This window comes from Alosa pseudoharengus, unplaced genomic scaffold, assembly GCF_046254945.1.
Source record: "Alosa pseudoharengus isolate Yale_2024_CS ecotype anadromous, Long Island Sound unplaced genomic scaffold, YU_APseudo_1.1 YU_APseudo_1.1_scf_8, whole genome shotgun sequence".
Lineage (NCBI taxonomy): Eukaryota > Metazoa > Chordata > Actinopteri > Clupeiformes > Clupeidae > Alosa > Alosa pseudoharengus.
This window is the reverse complement of record NW_027468870.1, coordinates 24741555-24759376: the sequence shown is the minus strand read 5'-3', so window position 1 is coordinate 24759376 and position 17822 is coordinate 24741555. Positions and strand designations below refer to the sequence as shown.

Genomic DNA, 17822 nt, shown 5'->3' with positions numbered 1-17822 from the left:
ATCTTTGGGTGGTCCCAGCTGGTGGTCTGGGCTTCATGGCTGTGAGAGATTAAACAAATATAGATGGACAGGCAGAGGGACAGGGAAACAGACAGACAGACAGACACAGTATAAGAATAAGAGATATGATTAAAAAAAATGAGAGCTTAATTCAATTCAGACTGAGACTAAGAGCCATGCACTTGGCTTTTTTTCTTCATAGTATAACAGTGTCCTCAGGCAGGTCTGAGTGCTGTATGTGGTAAACACAGGAAGGCTTTCACACAGAGGGCAAAAGCAGTTAAATCAAAATGCTATTTCTGGGAAGCATGCCACTATACAACAGCAGTTCATTTTATCATGTCTCTCTCTCTTTCTCTGTGTGTGGTGTGTGTCTGTGTGTGTCTCTCTCTCTCTGTGTATGTGTCTCACATGCATGTGCTCATACTGACTTGATGTAGTATGGGACTCTGTTGGGTGATATGGCTCGTTCCCATGGTCTTTGCACTGATCCTGGAGAATGATTTATCAATGAAAAGGATGGGTTTAATTAAACAGCAGATAACTAAACCCAGCAGCCAATAAGGAAGCTACATTGTTTACATGGTAAATTCCCAGACATACATTGTGTACCACATAACATAACCAAGTTTAGAAAATCAATACTCACTGATGTCCCTGTTTAGTAAGTGTATATAGATCTTTCTTAAGGGGGTTGTGCTAATGTTAATACACCATGCACTTAAAATAAAAAAGTAATTGACCTGGACTTTTGAGTACACAGTTTCATAAAATGTCAGAGAAAGGAGATGGGAGAATCAACAAAATCTATTTATGCATCATTAAAGGCATTAGTTCATGGAAAATCAGTGTCTATGCCTTTTTATTTGTATTATTCAGAACACACAGTGGAAAACATGGATTTAGGCAGTCTCTCACCCGAGAGAAAGTGCTGGGATTTTGGACCAAAGCTTCTGTGAGCATCCTGCAAGTCCCTCAGTCTGACATCTATGGAGTCCTGCAGAATGACATCAATGTTTAAGGTACATAATGCAGAGCATTCCTACATTTGACATTTCAGTCATTAATGTAAAGCTGCACTGAAATGTCACACAAAGTGGAATGTATCAAAAGTTGGAACAAGGTTTTTTTCACTTGTTTCTTTGCAGTTGATTTATGTTAGACATATTTAGTTTTAAAGCATGTCAGAACTATTTGGCAGTGTTCATTTACTGTAAATGTGAGCCTAAATGTTTTTAAATTGATCAAGTAGCCTACAAATTGCGAGTGTAGATCAACAAAATTGATTAATACTCATACAAAGTCATACAAAAATACAAAGAGCACACATTTTAACTAAAATGTATTTATTTGAAAATATATTACCATACAAGATTTTCCATCAAAGTCAAAATATTAATACAGGCCTAGATCTATCTCATCCTGCTCTCCCTATGACAAAAGATGTTAATAAAAATAAGCAGGCAATTGGTAATCAAGACGTATCACTGTCTGACTTGTACGCCAACTCGTCCTCATAATCAGACGAGTATTCTGGGTCTGAATCGGAGGGTGACGCCTGCCGAATGCTATTGTCTCTCCTGCATAGGGAGGTGGGACAGCACACGGTGGGCAGGGTCAGGTGGATTTTGCCATACGGGTAGTTTGGCAGGTGAAGTGGGACAGATATCTGGGAGAGGTCCAGGCCGTTGGGGTCAGGGCGCCGTGGGACCTGAGTGCGACCCTGCAGCGTGAAGGAGCTGTGCCTCTGCCTCACCCCCTTCCTTGACAAAGCACGGTTCAGGAGGTTAAGGGTGGGCGTGCTTGGGGGGGCAGACTCCTCCCAGCGGCTGGGGCTGGCAATGGTGGGCTCGGAGGAGATGGGCATGAGCCAGTTGTGGTGCTTGAACGATTTTGGGTTCTCCTCTAGTGGTGCCGTCAGCCCAGCCCTTCGGCCCCTGTCACCCCTCAGCCTGCACATACATGGGCTGGCTGGCTGCTGCTGGTACCCCTCAGACGAGCACGGCTTAAGACGGGGCAGCAGGACATCCCTTACCACCGTTCCCATCCTCCAGGGCGGTCGTCTCATCCGAATACTTTCAAGTAATAGATCTCTCCTGCCAGCCTTTGGTTGGGTCATCACTGCAGTCTTAACCTGCTGCCCTTTGGTTCCAAACGGTCCGATTGTAGTTGAAGCATCAGAACACATCCTCAATGGCCTGTGGCTTATATTAATAGATTGAAGTGTCTTCAAGGGTCCTCTCACAGCCTGCAAACTGCTTTCTTTTACCAATGGCCTGGAGAAAGTTCTCTTCACGGTGGATGCCTGCCTTTTGTCAGCTTTCTCAAATTCACAAGCTAACACTCTATTGCTAGCCAGTTTAGACACATGTACTTGAGAGTTAGCAGAGGTTTCAGCTTTAGGGAGCCTTGTTCTGGTGAGAGATTCTGTTGCTGATTTTGTAATAGGCGCTAAGGAAATCCGGTTGGTTGCTTTGGTCACAGTTTTCTGAGAGGATTTCTTTTCTGGCACTTCTTTTTCCTGAAGTGCAGAATCGGCACTACTCTTCCCGTTATTCCCCATTCCATTCATTGTTTAAATGAATGTATTTTCTAAAACGGAAAAGAATACGTATCATTTCGCATTAAAATCACAACACAATTAATAGCAGAACGGCAAGCTTCCAACTAGTGCAGTTTTGTTTATTTATTTATTTCAAAGAATACGATGACTGTTTTGAGCTAGAAATTAGCCTAACTGGCTACAACCTAACGTCTTGGTTCAGACTTACCTATCCGTGACTGTCTGAAAGTTGAAATGTTCATCACCGTTACGATATACCTGGATCTGTGTAGACGTTACGTTTTTTAGACGTTGCGTTTTCATAATCATCATTGATGCATCAGTTCATGACAATGCGATATATTTTGCACTTAAGTAAAACGGAAGATGCCGCGCTGAAAGTCTTCTGAGAGATTTAGAATGCTAAATACAAGCGAGCAGTGGAAATTATTATGACGTTGAGGCATGTCAACTAGCCTACAAGAGCGCAGAGCTCTCTAGAACCTTTGCTTAGGGACTTAACGGGGTAACCCAAGTCGAACGTGTTAGCAAAGCAAATTCAAATTTGCTAGCAGGTTCGTCTGGGTTATTTGGAGCTGACCGTGGTGCTGAAAATGTGAACTTGTCTGTGGCGACACTATGGTATTGAGCTATAAACTTTCACCTCTTAGTTTAATAGGCTACCAAATGCATTGTGAAATTTGTCAGATGTGAACACAAAAAAAGTAAAGGATAGGCTGATTGCACTTTTCACTTCTCTGTGCATTTTGGTGCTTACCTTTTAAATTGACTGACAGTAGCCTACCCCATGGCATAGTAATTAATAACATACAGTTAGGCTCATACGTTTTTGAACCCATGCTAAAGTTGACTAAAAAGAGGAATTTTCTCTGTGAATAATGTATCGTAAATAAATACATGTTCTTCCTTAAAATATAGGGATCATAAGTATTCACACCCCTATGTGAAATTCCCATAGAGGCAGGCCAGTTATTTCATGTATCCAGGATACTATGCATCCTGATAAAGTTCCCTAGGCCTTTGTAATTAAAATAGCCCCACATCAACCCTTCACCATATCTCACGATTGGCATGGGGTACTTTTCATAAGATTATCTCTCAATGCAAATCAAACCAGCTATTAGGCTAACTGAAATAAAACAATGCCAATTTCTAGGTATGGTGAAGGGTATGTTATGATGTGTCCTTAAAGGTTGGATATTTCCTCCTTTTTTACTTAAGACATTAAGATCAATTTCCAAAAGATGATTTAATATTCCTCTTTTTAGCCAACTTTAGCATGGGTTCATAAACTTATAAGCCTAACTGTATATTGCATTGGCTATGGCATTACCTTTGGCTGACCAAATTTTTGAATGTCACTGTAGTATGTCATCTTAACCTCAAATACAGAGTGATTAAACTCTCTCTTACTTTAACATGCCTTAAAAGGCTCATAACATATTTGATTCAAACACACTAACACACACACACACACACACACACACACACACACACACACACACACACACATTTGAGGCCACTCTCACAAAAGGAGATAACTGTGTTAGCAAGGGTGGACCCATCACATCATGTGAAGTAAACATGTTTCCCAGGGGCCATTACTGTATATCCGTCATGTGGTGAGGTATTCAAAGAGAAGTGTCTGCCATTTAGTCTAGGTAATGGATTTGTTGTGCACATGCCATTTGCTCTCAGATCACATCAGCACAACTTCTACATTAACAAATTGAAAGCTGACAGAAAAAAATGGAAGCATTCAGATGTATCTGGAATTAGCTATGATTTAGTTGTATAACCTCATTGGCTGAACAAACCATGGATGGAAACTTACTCAGAGTGTTCAGAGGGTAAAGTGCTGGTGCAAGTAGCACAGGTCTTTGTGAGTAAGCTACCAATGCGTTGCTTTAGATCATATACTGTAGAGATGAATGGAGAATGGACTATCTGGGCTTTTGAGAAGTGTATACAGTACATGCATGCATTGAAGATTGAATTTCACTTAACAGTTAACATGTTTCTCCTTTAAGAATACTGCATGTAGGGCAGGAAGAGTTTTGAAATACAGCTGCTTGCGGCAACCTTGTTGGGAGTGGGGTGGGGGGTGATGTCACCTGTAGTAATCTCCACTGGTCGTTGAGGCACTGCAGGACCTGGGTGTTTTCAGGGGACAGCTTCACCCCCGACACGCTGAGCAGCTGGGCCTGCTCGTTGGCCCGCCTCACTCCCTCACCCACGGGCAGCAGCTCCTCTTCAAACAGCTATGCAGGAAACAGGAAGGACACCATGGACGCCTCCAGGAAGTGACTGTGTCATAGGCCCCCCCTCTGAGGAGACACTTCATAGGCCCCTCTGGGGAGTGTGTCATGACCACTTTCAAGAATAAACTCTGGTTAGCCTCCCACTGGATAGAACTGTCTTTGAGGTTCTGTTTTTTTCTAAGGCTGCATTAAGGCTGGTTCATTGTACTACACTTTTCAAACATGGAATACATTTTCACACCTAAAAAACATCTGCTGTCTCTAATTCCAGGTGAAATTCCTAAAATACAAGGATTTTTTAGACGTATAAAGACTAGAATTCCCTCTCGAACTGAACTATATATAAAAAAAACTACAATGTTTGCAATGAATAAAAGACAACAACAAGTCAACTAACCCTTATGGCATCGATATGGTCCTGAAGGGCATCCACCAGAAGTTCCCCCAGGGGTTCCCAGGCCTCCTGCACCCCCAGTGCCTCCTCCAGCTCCACAGCCAGGGAGCTCATGGAGACCTGCAGGTCCTCCACTTGGGTCAGCGCTGCATCCAGACGTCTCTCCCGCGCCGAGCACCGCTCCATCACCTGCTCCCAGAGCGCCCCCACCACGCCGGACTGCTGCCACACGCACTGGACCTCCGTCTGCTCAGGGTCCCCCTCTACAGAATATCAGTTCACATTCACATACACAGACTTAGGGCTCTGTCTTGGCGATCAGACACGGATGGTCAGAGGTGCAAACTTTAAAGACACTGGGCTCTATTTTGACGATCAGAAACGCGATGCAAAGCCCAATGCAAAGCTTATTCTTATCTTACATCCAGTCAGTGGTGGATTTTGCGCCATGCGCTTCACTATTATTGAGCCTCGCGCCCAGCGGTGTGGCAGAAGGTGTGTTCTGGCACATGATCCAAAAATCGCTATCTTACACCCTCTAAAAGTCATTACGCCACTGACCAAGAAAAACCTGGCGAAAGGCGCATATAAAGCACAGCTGAAGATGCACTGTCACGAGATGTAAGCAGCAAATCCTCTGCAGCATAAATATCCTTAGGATTTTTATTCAGCAATTTGAATATTATTGGGGTAAGTGTTGCTTTTTCCATAAAAGCACTGGGTATTAATCTACAGTATATGTCTGCTCCCTGGGTATCAATTCTCTGTCCTTAGCATTGTTTACACTTTGGTCTATGAGCTGAGCTGCAGGAGCATTCAGTTCATTGCCAAGACACAGAATCACGCAAAATCTACAAAAAATATATTTATTGGAGGGATGGTACATTTATTGTTGAAGACAGAGAACCAGGGCTGGAGAAATACTCTGGAACCAGAGTGGAGAAATAGCCCAAGGATGCAAATCAGTGTGACATATATATTTGTTGGTTGTGCTGCATGCACATTTGCGATTGGGGCTTTCAGCAGAAGATAAAGGTTGGTACTAGTCTGGGGGAGTGTGGCCAGTGATTACTTTTCATCATGAAAATGTCATTGTGATAATGAGCAGCATACTACCACCACCATTACCAATGGTTGACTGCTTTTACACGTGCTTTCATCAGACATTATAATACATCTGCCAATTATGATAAGGACAGAACAGAACAAAAAAAGAACAGGGTTTTGGACACAATCAAAGAGGTTCAGCTAATTAACAAAGTGAAAAGAAAAGATTCCTTTAATTGCAGATGACAATGTAGAATGTACTCTCCTTTTTGATCCTAAATGAGTGAATCCCTTGTGGTTAGAGGGAGTCTGGAGGTATTGTGTCTTAGTTCTCTACCATGGTTGTTGAATGCCTCCTCTGAGTCCGGCATGGAACACTGTGACAAGAACTCCTGGGCCGACTCCAATACAGAGTAGATGAACGGACCTCTGGACTTCACTTCTTCAACAAAGAGCTTTGGAAAAGTAGGACCAGGGAGTTACACACAGAATCCAAGCAACTAAAGTACATTAGTTTCTACTAAAGCCAAAGCCAAGCGAAGCACAGCAAAACATAAAACAAAATGGAGCCGGTTGAATTAACTATAGAATCTTCATTTCCAAAAAACTCAAATACATTGGATGACAGATCAGAATACAATATAGAAATTAGCTTAAACGCTGAGGAAAAACAATTGCAGTAACATATGCGATTTATTTTCAGTAGCTATAGAAGCACATACTTATGCATACAGCCGTGGCCTACTGGTTAGTGCTTCGGTCTTGTAACCGGAGGGTTGCCGGTTCGAACCCCGACCAGTAGGCACGGCTGAAGTGCCCTTGAGCAAGGCACCTAACCCCTCACTGCTCCCCGAGCGTCGCTGTTGTTGCAGGCAGCTCACTGTGCCGGATTAGTGTGTGCTTCACCTCACTGTGTGCTGAGTGTGTTTAACGGATTGGGATAAATGCAGAGACCACGGGATTAAAAGAGTATATACTCACAAAAAGGTATCACAGTATCTATTTCCCTCGTCTCCAAATAAGCCAAGAAACCTCTATTTTTGAGACTGCGATAGATTTCAGAGTTCATGGTTGTTTGATAGGGGGAGTCTGAAAGCCATGTAATTGAAACTCAAGCAATTACATCTTTTGTCTTGTATCCTAATCAAATTAGAAACCCCAGTGAACTGGCAAATGTGGCCAAAAGCAATGGAGGGAGGGAAAATATTCACATGCTGAATTGTCCTGATCAAATTAGCCATGATTGGTCCTGACTTCCAACTCGCAAGCAACGTTCCCACAGGGGTTAACTCCTGCGATCAGCTCAGCTCTGTTTTTTTGGGTCACATGAGGGATGTGTGGGTTGCGGCTTCAGCAGAGGGAGGGGGGCAATAGGGGTGACTGGATATTAAATGAATTTCATACTACCAATACAAAGAAGGGTAGTTTTACAATCTCATAAAAGTACACAAGGCTACAGGATCTTCACATGGTCTGTGTTCATAGAACATCATATTTCCAAGCACAGTGGCATTTACAATTTATGACTATTTTTTTTTACTGAAAAAATATGCTTAACAAGTGGCAGTGAGGTACATGATAGCATGCCTTATCCAGGCTGTGGAATTTACATGGTGGGAACATGCTTAGTGACATGCCAATGATGACAAATCACAGTTGTTTACTTTTACATGATATTTATTCTTAAATGAATATATGGCCCACACAATATATATACTGTATATATATATATATATATATATATATATATATATATATATATATATATATATATATATAGTATATACTGTATATATTGGTAAATGCCAACTGCATGGTGAAGTTCCACTGTCCTTGGGTTCTTAGAAACCTTCTGTTCGTGTTCAAACATATGTAGCATACAGTGCCAGTCACACATTGTGGTTGTCACACTGGAGGCAGCAGTATGCATCAGGCAGTCTGTATCACTTTGTGGATGTGTCGTCTAAGCCTGAGTCCAACACTGACAAGACATGTGTTCAACTGGCTCACAACAAAAGTTGAACCGATATCTGACAGCATCATTACACTTTGAGTGCTGGGTGGGCAAGTTCAGAGTATACTGACACTGTGTCACATTTAGCATCATATCAGTAAACAGTGGTTTATGTATTCCATGTATTTGGCTCTTTTCAGTAACAGGTGGTTTACCTGGTCGCCTTCTCTCTGCTGTCGCAGCGCTGCTCCATCGCCCCCCAGTTGCAGAGGCTTGGCCAGCTCCTCCTCCTTAAGTGAGAGCCAGGTGACGGTGTCCTGAAGAGCGTGCTGAAGGCAGGAGCTGCACTCACAGTCCTCACACAAGGACCTACGTACGAGAGCAGAGGTGAAAGAGTGGATGGGACTATCTCAGTGTGTGAGTGTGTGTGCGTGTGTGCGTGTGCGTGTGCGTGTGCATGTGTGTGTGTGTGTGTGTTATGGCTGGTGCACATATGGTATGTTGGCTGTGTCTGCTTGAGTGTTCAGGCATGTCCCATAGCTACCCCCTTCCATTTGTCAAACCGCAGACCCATCACCCATCACTCTAGAACCCAGCATTCTAGAATTCTTCTTTGCCTCTGCATCACCCATCTTACCCCCAACTTCAACATCTCAAACAGGCTGGGTCTCCAGGGTAGGCGCGATGCTAACATCTCTGAGACTGAAGAGAGGAGGGAATGGAACATTTCTAGTGCTGCTCTGGCACAGATATGAAGCGATTCTGGGCCAGCTCCACCACAGACTCGGCTGTTCTCAGGGTGGTGGCATGGTAACAAGCATGAAAACAGGAACACTTCAGATCATCTGCTAATGGTGGCCTCAGGGGTAGCCTGAACCCTCATTCCTCTCTCTCTCTCTCTCTCTCTCTCTCTCATGCAGTTTGTCATCATTCATGCCTCGGCGTCTTGATGATGACGTCGGTAATCATAATAACACTCTCCATCATGGTGCAGCGGTGCGCACAAAGAAAGGGCATAATCTGGCACGCCACAGCACTGTGTCACATAGAGAAAACGGCGCCAATTTCATGGAAGTAGCGAAGCTTTGCGGTACAACCTGACTCAAAAATGAATATGCCAGGGCAACATTATACCCCAGGAGCAAACACCCAGATACCAGTGCATGTGATCCTGAAATCACACCCACCAGTCAACGCAAGTCACTGTAGAACAAGGCACAATGCAACATGGTAGACTTCGAGAATTCTTGGCAAAGTAAAGAATTCCACCAACTTGCATGGCCCCACATGTCCAATCCTCTTTCCAAAATCTATGGCTTAGAATATTTATGTATGAACACAGTTGGTGCACAGGAGGATTCCCTTATCATCTACCTTGAGCACCAAAGATTTCCTCTCTTGTGTGTACCTCCTACATCCTACAGCAAATTCAGTCTCACAGCCCAACATAACACAATCAGTGATTAACAAACATGCTCTCCCTTTTTATAGCAATCCTATTGGTTTCAGCACAGATTCCTGCAGACTGGTCCGCGGATCATAGACAGAGAACGCATAGGCCTACTGTATGCTTTGGTTAAAGAACACTCTGCATGTCCACTGTACACGGAGAATAACAGTGTCTTGGAGCAGCCGCACCCCCCACAACTCCACTTCCGATGTCACTGATTTCGACAGATACGCCTGACACTTCTGCTTTTTATCTGGTGGTGGTGGAGTTGACCGGACATCTGAGGCTTCACACGTTACCAATTTATCATCATCCATCGCGTCTGGCCTCTGAAAAAACTTTTAAGGCTAGTCTGCCTGGGCCTGGCCATGTTTGAACCGCCTCACTCATTTGTTCGTTGTTTAACATGGACGTTTTAAGCGTGCGCTTCCTATTTGAAATGCAGCATAGGCTATGCGTGTTGTTTAATAGCTTACTTTTCAAACAGTAGAGTCAGCAAGAGGACGTATAATATAGGCTTACATATTAAGGCTTATTCTCAAATTCAGATTGCGTTAGGGGACGGGATTATTAGCCAATTTCAATCGGACAATTTGACCGGAGAGATTTAATTTTGTCGGACATTTCATTTTTTTTTCCGGCACGGACAACGGAAACCCTGGTATAGAGGAGATTTATTTTCCTTTACACCTCCATTCCATACATACATACATTAATCTACCTACAGCTCTCCCATGCATTTTGAATTGAACGTACAGTATAAGCATACCACACACAACTATTGAAAAATGCTTACCTGTCTGTGACAAATTAAAACACATTTTTATTCATTTATTCCTCGTGCCTTGTGCTGCACATCTTATGGACATGATTACATTGTTAATGTGTCCGCCTATAGCTCCTTAATGCAGATACGCTCACACACTGTACCATGGCCTCCCGCACAGCGCAAACAAAAAACACCTCTTTATATCTCCCTAAAAATTAAACAGCAGCCCCTACTATCTGAACAGACCAGCATCAGCATCTTACAGTGATGTATCTGACAGCACAGACTCTACAGCGTTCACTCTTTGCGTCTCGGGAGCGGAGCTGGCATGGAGAGGCGTAAGATTACACAACAGATTTGCGTTCTCAGCCGTGACCAGCCGAGGAGAAGCGAAAACCAGATGGTGGATGACATGGCACTGAACCACTGAGGCAAGTCAAGCAAAGGAGAAAAAAAAAAAAAAACACAACAAAATTAAACAATCATCTCACCGGTCCATGGTCATCATAGATATTTTTACAAACACCATGAGCCGAGAGCCGCCGATGAGATGAGATAATTTCAGGGAAGGGGGCAGTAATTAGGGAGAACTGATAGAGTAGGTGCACATGTTTTTTTTTTGTGCCTGGTGCACATTTAGTGCGAAAGGGGCTCTTGTCTGTGTGTGTGTGTGTGTGTGTGTGTGTGTGTGTGTGTGTGTGTGTGTGTGCATGCAAATGTGTTAGTGTGTGTCTTTCTGTCTGTATGTGTGTATGAGAGAGAAAGAGAGAGAGAGATAGATAGAGAGAGAGAGAGAGAAAGAGATTTAAAAAGATTGTGAGTGTGTCTGTGTGTCTGTGTGTGAATGTAAAAATGTGTATGTACAGTACACGATGTCTGTGTGGACACTTGTGTTGAATATGGTATGTAAAACGGAAGCTTTGACATGTTTCATCTATAGGAAGACTCTGGTAATTACACGCCGTGTGCTTCCGCATCACTGGTTTTACCTACCCTTTTAATTAACCCACAGGGCATCAATTCCTAAGGACCTATTTCTTTCTCTCTCTCTCTCTCTCTCTCTCTCTCTCTACCTCCTCTCTGTTGTGGTCTTTCATGCATTCATAAAAAAAACATGGTAACATGGCATTCATACATTCTGATATTTCACTTAGATGCCTGTAATATTATACATACTGTATATACTTGAACACACATGCACACACGCACACGCACACGCACACACACACACACACACACACACACACACACACACACACACACATACTGTACATCTATTCCATTCTAAATGCACATTACATATTCATGCTTATCATCATGGTTTATTAACATGCAATGTGACCTTGCTTAAATTAACTTCAGTACATGTGCATTTCTGTCTGAATACAGCTAGTACCTTTACATTGTAGAGTGCCTTTAAGTTCTCTTTTGATGCAGAAGTCTGTAATTGTCACATATGGCAAGTAACTGTATATTTATCCTTTTGAATCCTTCAGAGACTATAGCAAATAGGTGCATATGTATGAATGTTTGTACTTGGTCAATCAATGCTTTGTTATGTATTGAATGCTAATCATGTCATATTTTTCTTGATGACAGGGTTGTTGTAATTGCATGATGAGAAAACAATAGGGTTTCGTCATGGAGTGCTTCTACAGTCTATATTTACAAGGGTAAGATACAGATGTGGCGTACCCTCAGTTTGAGGAGGAAAGCAAAATGCCCCTCAGATTAATTTGTTCTTGTGCTTTGCGTTCCCAAAATCAAATTAATTTGCTTGCTTTCAGTGCTGTTTAGTGTTGTTTACTTAAAGAGCTTTATGGCTGTTCAAGCAAATTGTTGTTATCACTGATTACATTATTGAGCCTAATGTGATGCACACATTAACTGAAGCCATGGTGTCTCCCTACCAAAATACACAGGGTCAAAGCACAGCTAAACACAAACTGATATTGAATCATTGGGAAGAAACGTTTAATTTGGACCACTTTGATATTTCAGCCACAGTGCCCTCCAATTAAGTAAATAAAATAAAAAATCAACTAACTTTCCAATACATTCCATCTAAAACACTACTTTGTTTTTTTTATGTTTATTTATTTATTTACAACTTGTTTGTAAACAGTTTACCTTTCTTCCACAGCGGACTCACTGGTATTCAGGCTGCCTCCACAGCCCTGGCAAGGCTCCCAGTATCGCTTCTCGAGCTGCCCATTCAGCTGCCCGTCAGAAAAGCTGCTGCTCCGGCTCCACTCCCGTTCCTCCGACCTCCGCACGTGCTCACTGTGAGGAGAGGAGAGCCATCCAACTGCTGGAGAAAGATACATAGAGATGGAGAAAAGGAGAGAAAGGAAAAAGTGAGTGTCTGGTTTTCACTTTTAGGATTCTCTGCAGGCATACTCACATCACCAAATAAAAACAGGGACTGGAAATAGAGAGGTAGAGAGAAAGACAAAGAGAGGGAGGTAGAGGAAATATAGGTGTATATGTGTGTGTGTGTGTAAGACTGAGAGAGAGAGAGAGAGAGAGAGAGAGAGAGCGAGAGAGAGAGAGAGAGAGAGAAAGAGAGAGAGGTGGAGGGGGGTTGGTAAGAAGGAGATGAGGGATGACAGAAAATATGTCCACTGGATAAATGTGTATTAATTCTGACTGACAACTTGGCCTATTCCATGAAATCTCTTCTGTCGTGTGTCAGCGATGATGAAGGGGTTAATAATTGCTCTCTGGTGCCAACAGTGTAATTGCCAGCCGAACACTAAATAGCTGGAATATCCGAGCCAAAACTGTTTTTCAAGTAAGCATAGAAAATAGGTTGTGTTAATCATTAAGTGAAACAATGAAAAGATACAAAGTTTTTTCTTATACTTTTGTACTCTTCCTCATATTGATTAGGCACATCTAAATTGTCATTGACCAATAGAAATCTTTTCATCCAATACACAGTAGACAACATGTCATACATTTATGCACGTATGCTGAATATATACTTTGCAGATATGTTGCATGATATAAGGTAGACTAGAGTATTATGTATAATTTATCTAGACCTATTTTGCATCACTCAAGGTGAAATATAAGAATATACTGTAGGCTATGGGCCTGGTGTAGTTTATCCTCTGGGAGAAACAAAGACTCCTGATAGTAAAAGAGTCAGAGTGCTTTACTAAGCAGCCCCACTTACAGGAGATGGAGTTGATGTCTCTACCATTCTCGATATTGCTTGATGAATATGTCAGTTTATGTTTGGATGGCTTTGCATTATCCCTCTAAGCTACAAAACACCAATTTAACTGTTAATTAATGAATAAACTGAGAGAAGAGACACAGAGAACACATGTCATTTGGCATGTTGGCCCACATTTCCATAAGGTGGATTCAAATATGTCTTGTATAATATAAACGGCACACATGCATCACCTTACGCAGTGGTTCTCAACCTTTTTTCAGTGATGTACCCCCTGTGAAATATTTTTTCAGCCAAGTACCCCCTAACCAGCGCAAACCATTTTTAGTTGAGAAAAAATACTTAAAACAGAGCACTGTGACATCAGTGTCTAATTTATTAAACTTTAGAAACAGACTCCATCCATAAACTTCAACCACGACTCCATCGTTTGAGTTTTTTTTATTTAGTGATTTAATGACCTTTCTGCGCTCTATATGTGACATGAACTGATCTGACCTGACTTGACCCGAGTTTACTGTACGTGTTATAGCCTGTGTGTGCCTATATGGTATCTGCACTCATGATTCTCTACAACTTTTTACTGCATTGCCATGAAAGTAAAGGCAAAAAAGGTGTTTCTTTGCCAAACAAATTGGGATGCAATATGAGCCTTGAATTAAAAGCCATGCAGGAATTTGGTAGGATCTCAAAAAATCTTTGCCATAGAGAAACACACAATAGCGTAAGATTAAACATGCTTTGCTACAAAAACAGACAAAAACGTGAGGTAAGTTGAGCTATATTAAGTAATTATTTGCTGTCACTTCGTCTGTTTTATAACCCAGAAGGATGCACTTGGTATCAAATGATAGCTCCGTGTCACCTCGTTCATCTGGCATGCGTGACATATCTATCCGATCACAGGTCCACGAGTAATTCAAACGAGAGTAATGGGTGTGCAGCATTGGTTTTTGTACATGACTTTATTATTTTGTAGTCACTTCGTCTGATTTCATAAGCCAGAAGGATCAACATACTTGCTATCAATGGATAGCCCTGTGTCTCCTCTTTCATCTGATATGCTTGCCATATCTATGCGATCACAGGCTCGTGAGTAATTCAAACGAGAGTAATGGGTGCGCAGGTGAACGCAGAGAAGTAAAGACTGTAAATATGGTGCAATTTGATTTAATTTCATGATTTTTTTTCATACTTTAACTTACAGTCAAGTGCGTTGTCTCGTTGGAAAGCCCCACTTCTGCTCTGTCACACAATAAAGGTTTCATCTCGCTGCGATGAACAGTTGCGGAGCAATGTAACAGAGAAGAAAGGGTGTGTTTTTTTACGCACTTTGAGTCAATCGGGTTCTATGGGTTAAAATCTCACGTACCTCCTGGAGTGCCTTCACGTACCCCCAGGGGTACGCGTACCCCCATTTGAAAACCACTGATCTTATGAGTGCCAGACATATGATGCAAAACACCAGGAATAGACGTCAACATCTGTATATTCTGTAATGTTCATCAGAGCGTCTTTTATTTTGGAAGCTGTGACAAGACTCTCTAGCTGTGACAAGATGCTCTATCTCGCCAGAGATCTACTCTCATCATATAATAGTGTTGGGCTTTGAAGGGAACAGCACACTTTGGATGTGTTATAGCGGCATTGGCATTTATGAATGCATTTATGTTCCCCAACAGGATTGGAACAGGGGAAATAAGAAAACGTCTGTCTTATTCATGAGAACATTAGCACCACCATGTGCTTCCTCGGCCCTCCACGGACCTGGCTTTCAAAGAAACGCGGCCACCATGGGAGTCCAGTATCTGAACTGTCTCAGCCAAAAGGAGACGTGTGAGAGGCTGTCACAAGCACATGCACATACACACACACACACACACACACACCCACACACACACACCATGTCATCATCCTCTCTTGTCTGAGTGTGTGAACTTCTGTCACAATTCAACATACTGGTGTCAGACACTGAAGCTGTACAGAAAGAAAGTTTTCTGCCATTTGAAGCACACTCCCCCTTTATGACAACAGCTGGATGAGCCCAGTCTCTCAGCCAGCTCTCAACCAGTCGGCCTTTAACTAAATGACCCTGAATATTAACTGATCCTGAATATAGTTTTTTTATTCACAAGCTATATCAGTGGAGTCACTCTTTATGACTGTGCTCTTCTGCAAGTCTCCAACATCAAATTAATCTCTCATTCCCTGAGCAGTTCCACAAGCATTTGCAGCTCTTTGCCACATCTGGGAATCACTGAAGTGAAAATATTCAGACTAACATTCACTTTTACTTGACTCACATTAGCCAGAGCTGCAGACACACAGCGGCTAACTCTGCACTGATCCGGCCCACAGCTGGTCCAGCTTCACACCATGTCTGCAGTCTGGCACTGAGTCGACTACAGGCTCAGCTGCTATCGAGGAGAGCTTGTGTGAGTCTCCTTGTGTTTCAGACTAAAATTTAATGCAGTTGTATTCTACTGCCATTGCATTCTATTCACATTTGCAAGCAGCATGCACACACAAATCTAGTCATACAGCCAGATCCGTTCCAGTCTTAGTGGCAATCTGAGTGAGCAGGTAATAGCAAGTGTACTTCACCATGGTCAAATTCTCCAAGCATTAGCAATGGATGATGCTTACATTGGCTTACATAAGGCATGAAATGAGCTAAATATACTCTGTTCCAATGTGTCAACATGATGAATGAATAATTCACAGCTACAATTCAAAGTTGGTACCTGTAGGTTTACATAGTAAATTAGTCGCACAGCGCCCTTGTGAATTCTGCTGCATACAGTAAGACCACTTCCATGTCACATTTTTTATTCTGTCTCTCCCTCTCTATTTCTGTGTCTTTTCCCTTTCCGCCTGTTTCGGGAGAAGAGTGCGTCTCTTAAATAATCATCTGCACCAAACGGAAATGAGTAATGTGCTTAGCCAAGTGGATCATCTCATTAATCTTGTGTTTCAGGCAGAGAGGAGTGCAAACAGACACCTCTGTTTCTGAAAACCAACACGTGGCAGAATTATGCATACAAACACTGACACACACAAAGACAGACACACACACACACTCACACACAGACAGACACACAGACACACACACACACACACACACACACACACACACACACACACACTTGTGCACACATGTACCAATACACAGATATGGTTAAACAAACACATACAGTATGCAAGCAGATATACACCCGCACTAAAACACAGGTACACAGTCACAAACACATGTATGCACATACACACTTGTATACATTACATTTATATTCACATGAACCTGAGCAATAGTGTGCATGAGCTCAAGCATAATATATGCTGACATAACTACCACATGCATAAGCTAGGAGACAATAAGTGAATCTGAGTAGAGAGACATTCCTGAAGCCATTTCAGTTTTGTAAATTCGATTGAACTCTCAAGCACTTTCTCTTGTTTAACTGAAATTGGAAATATGATGTGGCAGCGCACACAAATAAACAAAGGCGTGAGTCACGGATGACTAACAACATCAATAACAAACAACATAACAAAACAAAAAAAGTTTTTACCCACAATAATCTCCAGATCCATACCAAAGCTAGTCACTTTAAGAGTAATACAATGCACCGCACTTTCTTGAGCCTGTGTGCTCCAAGCCGGGATTAAACCATTGACCTTGGCACTGGCTGCACCATGCTCATGCTTGACAAGGCGCGCCACTCACCCCCCCTGCTCCTGCCATCGCTCCATGGTGCCCGCTGGGGTGCCCTGTGCTTCATGCCCGCCTCCTCCACATGGTTGGCAGTACACGGGCATCTGTGCGTCTGCTGCAAAGGCAAGGAGATGGAGGCATGGTCAGTCCAAAGTGTTGATGTTGTGTTTGATGCAACATCCGAATGTGGAGGCTTTTGCTATATTTACAGAGGGGATGTGAAAAGTGAGATGAGAGATGAAACCATGGAGACAGATCTCATACTCAGTCTTCTGCTCTCTCAGTTATTTATTAGACACACATTAAACAAACTTAAAATGAATGCATCAATGAATAAACTGTTATTATCTACGTTGTTCCATTATTCTCATTAAGTCTAGAAGTTAGAGCACATTGCCCATTTATATCTTTAATGAAAATACTTAATTGGTTTATGGAAAACACACACACACACACACACACACACACACACACACACACACACACAC

General features: G+C 42.4%; 1 protein-coding gene across 1 annotated transcript in view; it reads right to left on the bottom strand.

The window, feature by feature from the left end:
- LOC143112658 (dystrophin-related protein 2-like) overlaps positions 1 to 17438 on the bottom strand; it is a 27655-nt gene extending 10217 nt beyond the window's left edge. Inside the window, exons 1-9 of the mRNA XM_076274934.1 lie at positions 17347 to 17438; positions 12569 to 12721; positions 8435 to 8588; positions 6558 to 6720; positions 5222 to 5451; positions 4678 to 4824; positions 919 to 997; positions 432 to 492; positions 1 to 39 (exon numbers count right to left, since the gene is read on the bottom strand). The exon at positions 1 to 39 is cut by the window's left edge and continues 23 nt beyond it. Of these exons, the coding sequence (XP_076131049.1) occupies positions 1 to 39; positions 432 to 492; positions 919 to 997; positions 4678 to 4824; positions 5222 to 5451; positions 6558 to 6720; positions 8435 to 8588; positions 12569 to 12721; positions 17347 to 17438 (1118 nt within the window). The remainder of the gene's footprint in view (positions 40 to 431; positions 493 to 918; positions 998 to 4677; positions 4825 to 5221; positions 5452 to 6557; positions 6721 to 8434; positions 8589 to 12568; positions 12722 to 17346) is intronic.
- Between the last annotated feature and the right edge of the window lie 384 nt (positions 17439 to 17822).